General features: G+C 52.6%; 1 protein-coding gene across 3 annotated transcripts; it reads right to left on the bottom strand.

The window, feature by feature from the left end:
• Positions 1-698: 698 nt before the first annotated feature.
• On the bottom strand, positions 699-14,976 carry TNNI1 (troponin I1, slow skeletal type). 3 transcript variants are annotated; one of them, XM_065592277.1, is made up of 8 exons: positions 14,493-14,976; positions 9,311-9,345; positions 7,957-7,998; positions 6,289-6,420; positions 5,773-5,862; positions 4,079-4,255; positions 1,979-2,089; positions 699-1,346 (listed from the first exon to the last, which is right to left on the bottom strand). In XM_065592277.1, the coding sequence occupies exons 3-7, from the start codon at positions 7,963-7,965 to the stop codon at positions 1,982-1,984; spliced, it is 516 nt and encodes a 171-aa protein (XP_065448349.1). In that variant the 5' UTR covers positions 7,966-7,998; positions 9,311-9,345; positions 14,493-14,976; the 3' UTR covers positions 699-1,346; positions 1,979-1,981. The 3 variants fall into 3 exon arrangements, with proteins under 3 accessions (XP_065448349.1, XP_065448350.1, XP_005310684.2); XM_065592278.1 differs by lacking the exon at positions 14,493-14,976 and adding an exon at positions 9,892-10,179; XM_005310627.5 differs by lacking the exons at positions 9,311-9,345; positions 14,493-14,976 and having other exon boundaries at positions 7,957-8,061.
• Between the last annotated feature and the right edge of the window lie 1,977 nt (positions 14,977-16,953).

The raw sequence follows: 16,953 nt of genomic DNA on the forward strand, positions 1-16,953 counted from the left end.
CCACCATGCGGCGGCAGGGCGAGGCCGGAGCGCCGTGTGGATGGGGCTGGCACGGAGGCACATTGCATTGCGTCACCATGCTGATGCCTCGGGATGCTGGGGCAGTAAATGTGATGGGGGGTGGGGTGAGGGATTTGATATTGCAGCTACGGCCCAGGGGAGATGCGGGAACAATGTCTGTGTGCGCAGGCACTGAGAGTGCAGACTTACGGATGAGGCATTTTCAGAGCTGTGGGGGAGCTCAGGGCTGGAACTGCAGGGGGCTGGCAAGATCTGAGCACGTGGGGCCCAGCAAAGGGACAACATGGATGGCGCAGGTCAGGAGTGAATTGCACTAGCAGAGCCATGGGGGCACCCAGGGCTGGAATTGCACAGCTGCTGCGGGGCAGGAGGGAGCCACTGTGGGAGCCCAGGGCTGGAGCAGAAGGGGCTGCTGCAGGTTAGGATGGTGGCTCATGGAAGTGTGGAGAGCCAGGACTGGGAGTGCTGCACGGCTGAGGGGAGTGCTCTGGAAATCAGGGGGAGGGAGAGGGAGTGGTTGGAGGCTGAGGTCCCTTTCAGAGGCGGAGGGAGTCCGGGCAGTGACACCCCCACTCTCCCTGCTTCTAGCTGGGGCTTTAGGCCCCTCTGCGTTCATCAGCTGCAAAATTCATGCACATATTGAACACTAATGAAAAGTGAAGAGCAGATTCTGCAGCTCTGTCCTAAACAGTCTTTTAATGAACACAGAGACACAGCAGTTACTCCCCATGTACTGTACATATCAGAGCTGGATGGTGAGAGCAGGACCAGTGGGTTCATCCCTGGGCTGTCTGTGGAAGGACAGACCAGGAGTCCCAAGCGGCATCCCGAAGTTACAAGCATGCCTAAGACCCCATGGCATTACCAACATGAAGCCACTGGCGTGTGGCGGGGCACTGCCTTTCCGCAGGGCACGGGACTCCTGCAGGGTGGCTGGCAAGGCTCTCGCCGTTGCCAGTTAATGGGATCAGCACCTCAGGACACAATGGTGATCGGTCATCATGCAGGTGCACCACGGTGGCAGTCCAATGGGTTGGTCCCATGCGCCGGGACCTACAGGAGACAATGGCAGCCCACTGCTGGGGTGCCACGTTGGGGCGATTAATTGGCTGCGTCACGTGAGGCTATGGCTCATGGAAACCAGGGGGAGGAAGGAGGCTGATTTAACACAGAGACTGGATGAGCTTTCACAAAGAGCTTTCCGCAACTGCGCTGGCTCGAGAGCGAATGCAGGAAGAGGCACAAACGGGGCAGCATGAAGGGGCGGCCGGGGGCGAAGCTGCAGGCAGTGGGAGAGGGTGACTCTTCGTCCTTCCAAGCAGCACCTAGGAATCGGAACGCAAGCTTCATACAGCGTGAAGGAACGGGCGAGAGGCTGCGCGCTGGTGGGGAGGGAGCACCAGCGCACCGGAGCCAGCAGCGCTCAGTGAGGAACAAGTGAGTAAAGAGAAATCCGAGCAAGTCACCACAAGACAAAGAGAACAGAACAGCTCCCCTGAAATCCCATCTCCTGTTTACAGGACTGGGCCCCGCCAAAGAGCGAGTCAAGGCAGAGCGCGGCGTCTCTGCAGCCAGCAACCAGCGAGGCGCTGGGCAGCACCAGCACGTGCACAGGCAGGAGGTGCTGGCTCGTCTTGGAGCACAGCCCTCAAAATGCTTCGCGAGAGGAGGCAGGGGCCTGGCACTGAGGCTCATAGGGCACAAGCTGCCATAATTCAGATCCTCCTGCAGCGTATGCAAACCCAGAACGCTGTAATTTGCCAGCTGGCGGCACTGGGTCATTGACCAGTCAAGGGGGCTCCAGAGGGAATGGGCCCCAGGCCGGTGTGTGATACAGACACCTGGACTGAGAGGGTGATTCACAGACGCTGACTGTGTCCTGCTTCATGTAAAGGGGTTTCAGGGATCGAGGGAAGGGGCTGTCGGGACAAAGGGAGGAGTGGGCAGAACACAGTACCTTTCACTGGCCTGTCGGAGATTTGGCAGCATCAAACATCTTCTTCCTGCCTTCCATGCCCGACATGGCCTCCACATTCTTACGCCAGTCGCCCACTTCCACAGGGCGCTCCTACAGGGAGACACAGGGGTCAGGGGTCCTGGCAGCACAGAGCCCAGGGAGCCTTGGGATGGCGCATCTGAGCAGCGCTCAGCAAGAGACAGAGGGTGGGTAACAGACTTTGCATGTGTGGGTGTGTCCGTGCACATACGTGTGTGTGTGTGTACACACAGGGGTTTGGCTGGCTAGGTTCGTGCATACATATGCCATGTATGAATGCGGGGGGGTGCATGAGTGTACGGGAGAGGGTGTTTTCATGGGTGGATGCAGGGAAGAGAAGCATGGGTTCATGCATGTATGACTCCATATGATGGAAGGTTTATTTTGTCCTTTATTTCCATCCTGGCTGACTCATAAGCTGCTCCGTGCCTGAGTGTATTTAAATCCCATGGGCCTTCCAATGCGCCACATCCCCCCACACCCAGAACAACCATTACAGCGGTGACCCCAGGTGCAACCTTGCCAGAGGTGAAAGTAAGCCAGTCCGGTCCGGTACGGCGTACCGGCAAGAGCCAGTACGCCATGCCGGACTGGACCGGGTTCCGCAGCGGGGATTTAAAGGGTCCAGGGCTCCTGCCGCTGCAGGGAGCCCCAGGCCCTTTAAAGTGCCGCTGGAGCTCCGGCAGCCGGGCTCAGGCGGGAATTTAAAAGGCCCAGAGCTCCAGCCACTACGGGGAGCCCTGGGCCCGTTAAATCCCCACCGGAGCTCCGGGGCTCCCAGCCACCGCTGCAGCTGGTAGCTCCAGGGTAATTTAAAGGCCCTGGGGCTCCCAGCCACAGTCGGAGCCCCAGGGCCTCTAAATCTTGAAAGGTCCCGCCTCTTCCGGTTGAGGCCACACCCCCTCTCAGGACTCCGGTGTACTGTCCTTTAAGTTACTTTCACCCCTGAACCTCGCCCATGGCATCTCCCCCTGATCCCACTGCACTTGCCCCGTGGAGCTCCGGGGTGACCTGCCGTGTTATTACACAGACAGACAGACAGACAGACGTGGACATGTGTCTCCAATAACCCTATACTAAATAACCTGTATGTTTGGGGCCCTTGACAGCTGTGGCAAAGGCAGCACGGGGGCGGGGGGAGGAAGAAAAGAGATATTTCAAGAGATCCCTTTTCCCTGTGAATCAATTAGGGACCATTGTGTCCCTGGAGCTGCTCTGTGTGAAGCTGAATTATAGCTCTGGGAGGTGGAGTGGGGGGGCTGTCTATGGTTTTAAAACCCCAGGATGCCCCCTAGAGTCAGTATAGATGGAGACAGCTGGGAAAGCAGCGAGAAAGGGCCCCGATCCTGCTATGTACAGAGCCCCTCAACTGGGAGGTGAGGGCATGTGGCGCCATGTGTGAGCAGCCCTGTCCTCTGCAGGACCAGACCCTACGTGTATGTTCCTTCCCCCGCAGTGCAGATGGCACGGCAGGAGCTCGTCCGCGGCGGGAGTTAAAAGGACTGGATGATCTTATGAGCAATAATAATGAGACAGACAAGGATCAGGAATCACCAAACCTCCTGCTTCAGGGCATAAGCCGATCGCCACAGGAGTCAGGAGGGGAATAGATCCTCCCTGTGCAATACTGCGCAATTGGCCAGGTGCAGCGTGGGTTGGTTTCCTGTCTCTGGTGTATCGTGTATTGGCCTCTGCCATAGGGTGGGCGCTGGACTAGGAGTCTGATCCAATATACAAACCCCAGGCCTGGCTCTCTGTCCATTTACCCCCGTGTAAATCAGGAGTACCCACATGGAGCTCCGGGGAGCTACCCCAGCTGCATGCAAGTGCCTCCAGGCAGTAAAATCCCAGGAGGCCTCGTTCAAAGCAAGAGAGCTGCTGTGGGAAGTGAAATCCATGGAGATACTCCAGAGTTACATCAGCATATGTGTGAGCAGAATTGGGCCCTGGAGCTAAATGCACCCCCTGTCCAAAGGGCCCAACACAAGGCACGTGCCCCAGGTCAAGTCCCACATCAGCCTCGTGTGGACCCTTTGCACAGGGGTGAATTTCCCCACCCACCTTCTCTGTGTCCTCCTTCTTGACAGATTTCAGGTTGGCTCTCAGGTCCATGGAGACTTTGTGCTTGGAGCCGAGCAGGGCCCGCAGCATGGCGTCAGCGGAGACGCGGACACGGCGCAGTGGGGGGCGCTTGAACTTCCCCCGCAGGTCGAGCACTTTCAGCTTCAAGTTTTTGATCTGTGGGATGAGGGAAAAAAGGAGGAATCGCCAGGCTGGGGCGGGGGGCAGTAGAAACAGCTGCATTGCGGGGGGGGAGGCCCCCGATCCTGCTTCAAGCCAACCTGCAGTGAGCACCTCTGCCTGCTCCTGGCACCAGGGTAGCGAGCTCCCCCATCCGCTGGGGGTGCCAGGATCCTCACAGGCCACCCATCCTGACCGGGACCACACCCAGGGGTGATTCTCCCACAGGGCACCCAGTCCTAACCCCAAATGAAACATTAACCCCAAGCCCAAGCCATGTCCCTTCTCCCAGCTCCAGACATCACTCGCAGTGATAATGGCTCAGAGTCCCATGCAGGGGCTGCTGCGTCTGCACCTCAGACTCCAATAGCAGTCCCAGCACTTCAGAGACAGCGCCCGTGCACCAGTGAGCGGCTGGCCATCAGAGCCCCTGACGGATGGGCACCAGCTGGGCTGCTGCACATGTTGGCTTCCAGCCATCATGGCACCCCCACGAAGTGCTGAGCAGCTGGTGAAGGAGAGCAGAGAGGACGACATGCCTCTGAAACACAAGACCGGGGTGCCTCTGGCTGGATGGCCCCAGGGTGGAGCCATCCAGAGCCAGTGGCTACTGCTGGTAATCTGGCCAAATGGCTTTCGCTTGGATGGGCTGGGCGAGCCTTGCAGGCGGCCCGTTTCCCACTAAACTACCCAGGTGTGAATTTTTCAATGATCAGACAGCAGCAGGAGGTGGCATGGTCTGGTGGATGGGGCCGTGGAGGCCTGAGATCTGTTTCCAGCTCTAGACATCTGACGCGTCCCCTCTCCATGCCTCAGTTTCCCATCCTGCCCTGTGTCCACCTTGTCCATTTAGGCTGTGAGCTCTTTGGGACAGGTATCTGGGCAGCGCCTGGCACCATGGGTCCCCGGTCTTGGTTTTAGGGTTGCCAACTTTCTACTTACACAAAACCAAACACCCTTGCCACACCTCCTGCCCCGCTCCTCCTCAGAAGCCTTGTCCATGCTTCTCTGGGGCCCTGCCCCCGCTCACTCCACACACTTCCCTCCCTCTGTCGCTCGCTCTCCCCACCCTCACTCACTCGCTCATTTTCACCAGGCTGGAGCAGAGTTCCCGGCCAATAGGAGCTGCAGAATTGGTGCTAGGGATGGGGGCAGCGTGCGGAGCCCCCTGGCTGCCCCTGCGCCTAGAAGCCGGAGTGGGGACATGCCGCTGCTTCCGGGAGCCATGAAGAGCCACAGCAGGCAGGGAGCCTGCCTTAGCCCCACTGCGCCGCCGACTGGACGTTTAACGGCTCGGTCAGTGGTGCTGACCAGAGCCGCCAGGGTCCCTTTTTGACCGGGTGTTCCAGTCGAAAACCGGACACCTGGCAACCCTACTTGGTTTGGGGACCTCTAGGTGTGACCATAATGTAAATAACCCTAATAACCTAGGTGAGGTGCATAGCAGGTATCAAATCAAATAACCAGTTAATTAAGAAATAAACTGCAGGCCAATGCACAAGGCCCCCTCCTACCTCTCTGGTGTTGTGGATGCATTTGGCTTCGATGTCGTACCGCTCCTCATCCACGATTTCTACCTTCTCGTGCAGCTCCCTGCACAGATCCTGCAAGGAGGGGTCACAAAGGCCAAGCTGGGAGCTCTTTTCACTGCTCCATCCACTGAGCCTCCCAGCAGTGGCCCTGTCTTGCTGCAGCAGGTACCATGTTAAGAGCTAGGCCTTTAGCAGGCAGCATGTTCATGGGGCTCCCTAAAGGGGGTGGTGAGTCTCCATCAGTCACCAGCCCTGAAATCCCAGCGGCCAGCATGTCCCTGACTGAGTTCCCTGGGAAACCACCTTTACTCTCTACCGCAGTACATGCTGGACACTCCGGTTCACCTTCCAGAGCTTCTGGACCCTGCCCAGAGGGACCCATTCACGAGTGACAAGAGGGGCCCTGCCTCAGCCATAACGAACAGGGTGGAGATCTGAGCTGTTGTCAGACCCCTGCGCAGGTCCCCGGTGGCCCTCCTGACTCGCACTCGAGCCTACCTGCAGCTGGCTGAAGGACAGCCCACTGGTCCGCAGCGGTGTGATCCGCTCAGCCAGGTATCTCTCCTTCTCCCCTTGCTTGTCCACTTGATCTTGTTCCCATGCTTCCTTGGCTTTGGCTAGCATCAAACTCTAGAGCACACAGCAGACAACGACAGCCTGAGCAGATGCACTGTGCCATGAGCCCCCTCCCCAAGCCATCACCTCAGGCCAGGGGCACAAGGCAGGGAGCTACCGAAGCGCACAGAGATATTGAGCTCAGTGCATTTGTGGTGAGGGACAGAGACCCTGCATGTTCCTCAAACCCATATGGAAGGGTCTTCAGGGGCTTGTCCTCAGCCCAGCAGGGTGATGTGCTGGCGCTGGTACAACTAAAAGCATTTCCCCATGGTGTGTGATAAACTGGGCTTGGGGGGAGCTGCAGGAAGGAGGGTGAGAGGCTGCAGAATCTGTGTCTGATTCAGAGACGTCCTTGCTTTCCATGGAGCTATGACTCCTGACTGACATTGGCATCACCGGGCTCTCTGCGTGCATGTGTTTTCCCCTTAAGCAAAAATGTTTCCCCAGCACCATGTCCTGCCTGTGAGGTGCCTAATGCACAGTTGGCACTAAACAAATTATTAGTATTAATTATTATTATTAACCAAGGATGTAGGCAGCAGCATCTGCCACCCAATTGTATATTTAATGCACCTTGTTCCGGAAATTCAGTGTGTGTCCCTGCGTACGTGTCAGCTTGGACGGATTCGATTTTTACTGGTAAATGTCGATTTCACTGCACACTCACAGACCGGCAGAAAATATTTCCAGCGATAATCCTCGAAGTTTTACAGCTCGGCAAAGTCAGACAGAGGCTGCTTGAGAGCTTATTGGAGGGTGGTTTTAGGCAATTTACTTCATATATTTTGATGCGACGTTGACAAATTTGTGTTTTAACAACAGTTAGAAAACTTGACCTTTTTGAATCTCAAGTGTCTACTATCCTTAAATCAGAGGTTTTTAAGATCAGGCTTGACAAAGCCCTGGCTGGGATGATTTAGTTGGGGATTGGTCCTGCTTTGAGCAGGGGGTTGGACTAGATGACCTCCTGAGGTCCCTTCCAACCCAGATATTCTATGATTCTATGATTACTGTCAGAGCCCCTCCCTATTTTCTGACACCCCTACAATTTCCGGCCACTGTGACCATTTAAATTGATCAAAACAAAACAAAAAATGCTTAAAAAATTATAGAGAGATAAAAATCAAATTCTGCCAAGCCTATATATGTGACACACTGGCTAAACATGCCCCTCTCTGCCAGCAGCTAACAACCTACTGGTACTGATGGAATTACTTCTGCACCATAGGTGTTATATATGCCTGTGTTTTTAGTGCTGAAGGTCCCAGGTTCAATCCATGCTGATAACTTGGGGGACAGGCGGGTGTTACATTTCCAGCTATGAAGTTCTGAGCAGCTGAGGGAGTGTTACAGGTTCTAGGGATCATGGAGGTGGGAACAGGGCTGACTTCTTCAGAGACCCAGGATCTACCTGTAGCCAGTGGAAAGCTGAGTTTTTCTTTCCATAACCCCTTTGGCTAGCCATGGAAATGTTCATACTATGTTTCCGCACCGATGCTTTTAACCCTGACTTGCTATCTCAGCTGGAATAGACCCAAAGGGACTCACCTTCAACATGAGTTTGCGCGAGGCTGTGATCTTGGACTTTCTCTGTGGAGGGAAAGGACAAAAGAAAAGACATTTTAAATGCAAACTCATTACAGAAAATGCACGTTAATGTCCAGCTCTATTGGGGGGGGGGGGGGAATCCAGGAGCACTTACCTCCCTGAAGTTGTTCATTCAGACAGATGAAATAAAGAGGGGAAAAAACAGAATAAATGATCAACAGACAGAATGCACGAAACACCTGGAGGTCACAGATGGACTCTTCACTACTGCATGCAAAATGTGCCACAGACCGGAAGTGTTTCTTTGGACCAGATCCTCAGTAGGTGTAAGTTGATGGAGCTACACCAGTTTACATCAGTTGAAGATCCAACTCTTAGATATTAAGGCAGTAAATATGCATTATTAGTAGAATTGTAAAGTGATGGTAAAGGTCTGCATGTGTATGAAGACTTTAATTCAAGGAACTCACAGCAATCATAGGTATTAATTAAGCAAACCACATAAGGTAGGTGACATTAGAGCCATTTTACATGTAGGGAAACTGAGGCACGGGGCAGTTAAATAACTTGCTCAAAATTACACTGCAACTCAGTGGGCAGAGTGGTGGGATAAGACCTGACTTCTAGTAAGGCACTTCTCTAATCACTAGATCACACATAGTTCATGTACGAATACATGCCATTATCTGAGCTGTGTGTATCAGTGCCAGCCTGTGTGAATACATGTGCAGTTTCAGTACTCAAGGGCTGAATCTGGCTCCCTATTCAGATTCCTGGCTGCTAGCAGCTGGGAAGCGTGTGGCAGTGTGAAGATAGTTGCTGCTTTCAGCAAATTGACAGATCCAAATATTGCACCAAAGCGCATGGAAATTCCTTGTGTGTGGACATTTTGCAATTTGGGTAACTGCTCTTTGCTGCGATGAAGTTTTGGATATGGCATGTGGAAATTCAAAATTGGAAAAATGTGGAAATGCTGGGGGTTGGAAATGGGACCATTTCTGAGTGTAACAGGATGGCATTGCACCAAAACTCGAGCTGCTCTGTGAGCAAAGATCTCAACATTTCACAAGTGTTGTCCGTCCCCCCCCCCGCATTGAACCATTTTCACAAAAAGCCAAAGCAAGCATGAGATTTTCCTGTTGTGGTAGCACAGCCTGGAAATCTGCCTCCCTCTAGCGGCCGATCCACAGAAGGCTGTTATCATTCTGCGACTGCTTTGAGTTGCTCCACCTAGTCAATGGTTTGCATTCAAACCCTGCTGTTGGTCGAAGTAGCGTCGGGTCTCGCCCACAGCTCTCCGGAGAAGCCTGAAGCTTAGGGGAGTTCAGCAAAAGGCAACGGGAAGTTCTGCTACTTACGGTTCTGGCATTGTGCTGTCCGATTCTGCACCTAGAATCACCCCAAAGCAAAATGATCAATAGCAAGTAATCAAAACGTGAGCCCACATCCACCCATTCCCACACAGCAGGGCATAATTCACAGTCTGTGCTTACCAAAGAGCCAGGACTGAGGTGCTTTAACAGAGCTGGGGCTCATAACTGGGACAGAAGGGGGCTGCAGGCTGGGACTAAGGCATATGTGTGGGGACCCCAGGGCTGGGATAGCAGGGGGTTGTGGGTAGAGACTTAGGGGTGGTGATGGGGGGGGACCCCAGGGCTGGGATAGCAGGGGGTTGTGGGTAGAGACTTAGGGGTGGTGATGGGGGGGACCCCAGGGCTGGGATAGCAGGGGGTTGTGGGTAGAGACTTAGGGGCAGTGATGGGGGGGGACCCCAGGGCTGGGATAGCAGGGGGCTGCAGGTCAGGACTGAGGTGCATGTACAGAGCTGTGTGTGGAGAGCCCAGGGCTAGCAGGGGTCTGAGGATCGGGATTGTGTTGTATTGACAGTTATGCAGAGATCCCTGAGCTGAAGTAACGTGCCTCCTGACAGCCCACCTTCTTCTCATGGGCACCACCTGTGTTTCCAGCTGAGCTGCCATCCCCAATGCCCCAGCTGGGCTCAGGGTCTGTATTCGAGTTCTACACTCCAGGCACCCAACCAGGACTCCATTGCTCAGCAAACCCCACTGGAGAGACCCTCGCCTGTGTCTCAGCAGGTCACAAATTACTCACTGGACGAGACCCTCACTGGGAACAGCACCAGAACTAGCCCTGAGCTAAACAGGACCCTTGTGCTTCCCGTGGGGCGTTGCACTGCTCCCCCTGCCCTTCCCCCCTCCTCACTGCCTACGTGGAGAGAGCACCTGTGCCTGCCTTTTAACCTGACTGCGCGATGGCTTTGTATGGTCTCTTCTAGTGCAGCCACGTGAAACACCCTGCTCCACTCAGGGGGAGATGGCTCTAGGCCCAGCTATGCCATCTGGCCATTTAACAAAGGGCTGGTGGGGATCAACAACTGGCTCTCAGATAAGATCACATTTTCCAAACAGTTCTGGGAGGGTGTAAGATTCCAGCCCCACCCCTACCAGGAGCTGCTCAGGAGAAAAGACACCACCACCACCACCACCACCGCCCTGGTGCTTTTCCTGGCTCCTTTCGAGACCCCCTACTCATGCTGCTTTCCAGACTGCAGAGCCCCAGCCCCAGTGGAGGTGTCTGAGTGCAAAGGAGACACAGAAGCTAACCAGAAACTGAGCAGCCTGGCAGGCAGACACCTGATAAAGAGGGCGGTGGTGCATTTCCCCATGTCTTTGAGAGCAATTACACTTTTATTAATGAGCACAGCAGCACCGGCTCCATTAGCAAAGTATCTCTTGGATAAAGGCAGGGCTGAAAGAGGGAGGGTTGTAAAGGAGCAGGCTGGGTGAACAGTTCCTAATGTCTCATCTGCCTTTTTTCCCCGATTGCAGATTGTCCATAAACAGCTTGGCCTTTCCCCCAAACGTATCTGTTATTCAGAACTATTTCTACAGCTCATTCTGAGCTGGTAGTTTCATTGCAATTCTTTCATATTCCCAGTTCTAAATGCCAGCTGTTTGGGTTGGATGTATAAGCCGTGGACCCTTTGAATCAGGTTCCCAGGGAGGAATAGTCATGATTATGAATTTGAAATTGTCTTGCCACAAATATTCTCTGACATCTGCTGAAAAAGGTGCTGCTTCCACTAAATTCCTACCTCACTTGCTAGACTATTACCAAAAAGAAGAACAGGAGTACTTGTGGCACCTTAGAGACTAACTAATTTATTAGAGCATAAGCTTTTGTGGACTACAGCCCACTTCTTCGGATGCATATACTATACTATATGCATCCGAAGAAGTGGGCTGTAGTCCACGAAAGCTTATGCTCTAATAAATTTGTTAGTCTCTAAGGTGCCACAAGTACTCCTGTTCTTTTTGCGGATACAGACTAACACGGCTGCTACTCTGAAACTATTACCAAAGAAGAAATTCACCCCTATCCAGAGCAACAGCAAAATGGCCTCCTCAAAACTCTCCTTTGCTGTGATGCCTACAAAAAACTTGACAACAGTTAGGCTGGTGTTGTGCAGAAACCAATGCCTATGCTTTGAACCACACTGTCTCATTGTCTCCAGGCCCCCATCCTGTAGCTACCTGTTATCTCCTGTCTTATACTTAGATTGTAAGCTCCTTGGGGCAGGGACGGTCGTTTTGTTCTAGTCCATGGCACTATGGTAATACAAATAATAACAATCATAAATCCTGTGCACACAGGTAGGCCCCGCTTAAGCCCCAGGACTAGAGCAGGTCAAAGTTCCCCATAGTTTTTTCATTTAAAAAAACCCCATATTTTCTGCAGCAAAATATTGATCTTCCTCACACTTTTTCAGTTCTCCAATCAAGAGGAGGGAAACAACACCCCCCCCCCCCCGTTTTGAATCGATATTTTAAAACAAAGCAATTTTTGTCTTCGGAAGTGTCAAATCATTTCATTTCCATTGAAGATGTCAACGTTTTCGGTTCCAATTCAAAACGTTCTGGAATTATTGTTTTTAGAACATTTTCAATGGTTCCAGTTTTTTGTTCTAATCTGGGAAATCCTTTTGAAGTGTCCAGCTTTGTTTTTCCAATCGCTCTGCACAGGACCTGGAGCTTGTCCTTTGCTTAAGGGTGATTTCACCCAGAAATCAAGCACAAGGAGGGACATGATGACCGCAAGGGAAGCGGATTTGTGAACAGATGGGAAAGAATGTCTGTGAATCAATTTAATGCTGCATTATAGTGAGTCACTATTAATATTGCAACAGCGCCTAGGGACCCCACTGGGCCATGCATTGTGGCTAGACAGTCCCTGCCCCAAACAGCTTGCAATCTAAATAGGCAAGACAGACAAAGGGGGTGGGGAGGGGAAAGAGAAAAGAAGTGACATGCCCAAGTCACACCGCAGGTCAGTGGCAAAGCCAGGAACAGAGTCCAGATCTCCTGACTCTCAGGCACTAGACCGCCACCCACACAATGATATAACAGCTGTAATCATGGGAATCTTTCCCTCCTCTAGTAAAAGTGTTATTATTATTTGCCCAGGCTTTTCATCCAAAACTTGAGCTCCTTTAGGTCAGATCTAGCCCTGGTTTAAGTGAACGCAATATCCACTGACTTCAGCGCAAGGCTGCATTAGCTCCATCTTCGTTTAGCACTTTTACACCAAAGAGAAGCTTTCCCTCAATACAACGAAAGATCCAGACCTCAGGCCCTTCTGCCGAGCCCTCGGGCAAGATCCGGAGAAGACAGACGAGTCTCTTGGAGTTTTTTAAACATCACTCACAATGCCATTCTCTGAACCAAAGTACAAGAGTTAAATCTGTGCTCATCACTGATTGACAGGTGTCAGCTTATTAGAGTCCTACCACATCATGAAAGCATATGGGCGTCTCACTCCAGTTTGACATCAGTATAATGTCATTGACTTTAATGCAGTTACTCTTGATTTACACCAGGGTGAGTGAGAGGGGAATCAGGTGCTATAGATTCCCCATACCCTCTGGATTCAGGCAGAAGCCCGAGCCTGCAGAAGGCGCTGACCCAGGGGCTTTGGATTAATCAACTTTTAGGGTCAGATTTTTCTAAACCTCTTATGCCTTGCATTTGGCAGCCAGAAATCAGGTTCTTCATCTTGCAAACTGCACCCACGGTTGAACACGCTATAACATGCAGCCAGAGCCAGGAGCCTGCCAGCGCTCTCTGCAGAGGCACATTCAGGTGGGCTCAGGGATCCAGGTTTGGTTCAGCTCCAGAGGTGATCAACATTTTTATGGCGCTCTCCACCTATCTGGTGGGGCTACAGAACCTGTGCCTGGTAAATTCTGGCCTGGATTCCTGTGCCCACTGGAATGGATTCCCTATATATCCCAGATGCTGCTATGGAAATCATGAAATTAAATGGCTCCTCAAATTCTGTTTCTGCAGGAGAATTCAGCCTGGGAAAGGTCTAGGAAACTGAAAACTCCTTAACTCTACCTAGCTGGAAACACACAAACAGACATACCAAACAAGCACAACACAAAACACACAGCTACAAACATTCTCACAACACACACACACACACACACACACCAACAGCTTCGTGTGACTGATAGCCCATTCAAAGGTGCATCTTGTAGCAATTCTAGCTTCGAGTAGGGGGCGCTTGGAACAGACACTTCAAACAAAGAGCTTGGCAGGCTACCACTGCCTGGTGGGGACCGACCTGCTCTGTGATGCACTGGCTGGACAGGCAGACACACTTTGGCCAAGTCAGCACTGATAAACAGAGAGACAGATGGTTTTAGTACCAGGTCTCCAACCCCTCTACTGCTCACAGGGCTTGACTGCAGCCGTTCCAGTTATTGAAATGGATCAGCCCATGGGTGGACATCAGGAAACCAGTCAGCAAAGGGGCAGCTAAAGTGGCATTTTGTTACAAAACACACGATGCCTTAGCAAACCAGCCCTTTCAGCAGAGCCAGACTGGAGCCAGAGCCTAGCCTCACACCTGGGGTAATGTTCTCCAGAGATCCTACAAGACATAAGAGCCTTTATCAAAAGTGACTTGGGCACGAGGGGGGTCTCACTGAAAGTCCATGGGGCTCTGGCTCTGATGTCATTTGGGGCTGAGGAACATTACCCCTCACCTTGATCCCCCTGGCACCCGTGAGCTAGAGCAGCAGGCACCGGGTTTGGCAGGAGGGACAGAAGCTGGTTTGCTTTTCACCAACACAGATTCCCCAAGAGTGGATAAAATGCTGTTAAACAAAAGTGCCTACCCTGACGTGCCTAGTCTGTAGCTCCCAACGCCCTAGTCTCCGATTTGATAGAGAGAGAAAACTAGAGAGAGAGAGAACTAATCTCTAGGCATTTCTAGGATACCTACCATCTTGGGGTCTAAATGGAACCTAACATTTCATAGGAGGTGACACAGTTCGGGCCCCAGCTCCTTGCCCACCAGCACACTGGCTACCATTACAATCAGCCTGGCTACAGCTAGTAGAATCAGGTAAAATCTCGTCTCCTGGCCCCAGCTGCCAAAGCAGCAAATGAAAGAACCGATCCCTGGGGCTGGTGAATGTGCCACGCTAACCGGGCAAGGTAGCGTCTTACCTAGTGCAGTCCAGGCAGAGGGGAGGTGGTGGCTGGTGGCTGGAGGGCTGCAGACTGCGAGGGGATGGGGAAGGGACGAGAGTATTAAATCCAAGCCAGCCCGCAACTGGTCGGTAAAAATAGAACAGGCAGATATACCCCTTTTATACACACACGCTCACTGCACAAATATACACACACATGCTACCCATGGACAGTGCACACTCATGCACATCCACACCACACACACACGTGCATGCTACACACTGCTCACATATGCCTAATTCACCGCACACGATACACATGTGCACATCACCGACACTTTACACACGTATGGTATAAAAACACACACGTTAGCACTCACGCACTTCCACCACAACACATTACACATTCACATTAAGCACAGGTGCGCATCACTGACACTGAACACACACACACTACACACTTACACTCACTGACACACTCACATGCTCATACACGGACACACACTATATATACAACTCGCAACACATTGGGCCAGGTTCTCAGCTCCTGCAAGTTGGCACAGGTCTGCTGACTCCTACTGATTTACACCAGCTGATGCCCTTGCCCACTAGACACAAACATACATGATACACACATGCCATAAGCACTATAGACACACACACGAACACACTGAACCAGATTCCCCACTGTGCCAATCCGTCGATGGAATGACATCCACGTGCAACTGACGCAGCAGAGTGGTGAATCCGGCCCATGGATCTCAACTCACACTCCGGTTCTGGAGAGCCCTGCAGCTGAGACACCCCCTGGACCTGCAGCAATGGATTATTTTTACTTACAGGAACACAGTGTGATTCACTGGAGCGTCTCCTGCAGGGCAGAAAATCCCCAGCAGGACAGAAACATTATAAAACTCCAGGACACATGCTCATAAACCCACCAGTGCTACATGAGCACAGACTATACTTACACAAACACACACTCAGAGTGTATACTTACATAGACACACACACAGACAATACACACTCATTGTTTGCATATACACACGCACACGCAAGGGACCCTACACATTGACATATCTATATGATAGGGCACTTGTGTTTGCATATAGACAGACAGATCTATAGACAGACAGCTCTGATGAATGAACAAGCTGGACAAAAGGATAGTTAGAGACTAACCAGTCCTTGTCACTAGCCCTTGACATTTCAGTTAGGGAGCAGCCAGGGCTGGGATAGCCGGGGGCTGCAGGTGGGAATGGGAGGCATCGGCAGGGCTGCGTGGGGAGGTCAGGGCTGGGATAGCCGGGGGCTGTGGGTGGAAATGGGGGCATTGGCAGGGCTGTGTGGGGAGCTCAGGGCTGGGATAACCGGGGGCTGCGGGTGGGAATGGGGGGCGTCGGCAGGGCTGTGTGGGGAGCTCAGGGCTGGGGTAGCCAGGGGCTGGGGGTGTCAGCAGGGCTGCGTGGGGAGCTCAGGGCTGGGATAGCCGGGAGCTGCAGGTGGGAATGGGGGGCGTCAGCACAGCTGTGTGGGGAGCTCAGGGCTGGGATAGCCGGGGGCTGCGGGTGGGAATGGGGGCATTGGCAGGGCTGTGTGGGGAGCTCAGGGCTGGGATAGCTGCGGGCTGCGGGTGGGAATGAGATTCACTGCTAGAGCAGAGCCGCTTTCGCTGTGCCTGCCAGCAGCTCTCAGTCTAGGGTGACCAGATGTTCCGATTTTATAGGGACAGTCCCGATTTTTCACATTTGCTGTCTGGTCCCCCTATCTCAATCCCAACTCTTTTTACTATCAAATTCACTGAAAAATGAAGACAAACCAAAGAGCGGCTGGTACCTGCGTTGCCCTTAGTGAGGGCTCGGCTGCCCCCCCACAAAAGCCTGGGCTCCTGTCTCTGAGCAGACCGGGGGCTCTGGGAGGCCAGGGCTGCACCTGTTGGCCTGTGTATTTTTAGGGCAGATCTTATGAGCGAACAATGCACAGATTATAGCCCAGCAAGGACAATGCCTGCTATGTTAATCCCCGCGGCTATTATGGTCATGGCAGGGCACTGGCCAGGCTGTGCATATCCTAGTGGGGGAAGGGGCGGGGGGGAACAGCTGAGAGTGAAGGGAACCCGCCCCCTTCCCTACACTGGGCACAGATCACTGGGGTAGGGAGTGAATTCACCAGCCCCCAGCTCAGCAACTCATCTCCCCTCACTGGTGCAACTGCTGCTGGAATGCTGTGTCCAGTTCTGGTGCTCACAATTCAAGAAGGATGTTGACAAATTGGAGAAGGTTCAGAGAAGAGCTGCGAGAATGATTAAAGGATTAGAAAACCTGCCTTCCAGTGATAAAGAGTCAAGGAGCTCAATCTATTTAGTTTAACAAACAGAAAGTTAAGGGGTCACTTTGATGACAATCTATAAGCATCTACATGGGGATCAAATATTTAATAATGGGCCCTTCAGTCTAGCAGAGAAAAGTCTAACATATCAGTGGCTGGAAGTTGAAGCT

Source organism: Chrysemys picta, chromosome 4 (assembly GCF_011386835.1).
Source record: "Chrysemys picta bellii isolate R12L10 chromosome 4, ASM1138683v2, whole genome shotgun sequence".
Classification (NCBI taxonomy): Eukaryota; Metazoa; Chordata; order Testudines; family Emydidae; genus Chrysemys; species Chrysemys picta.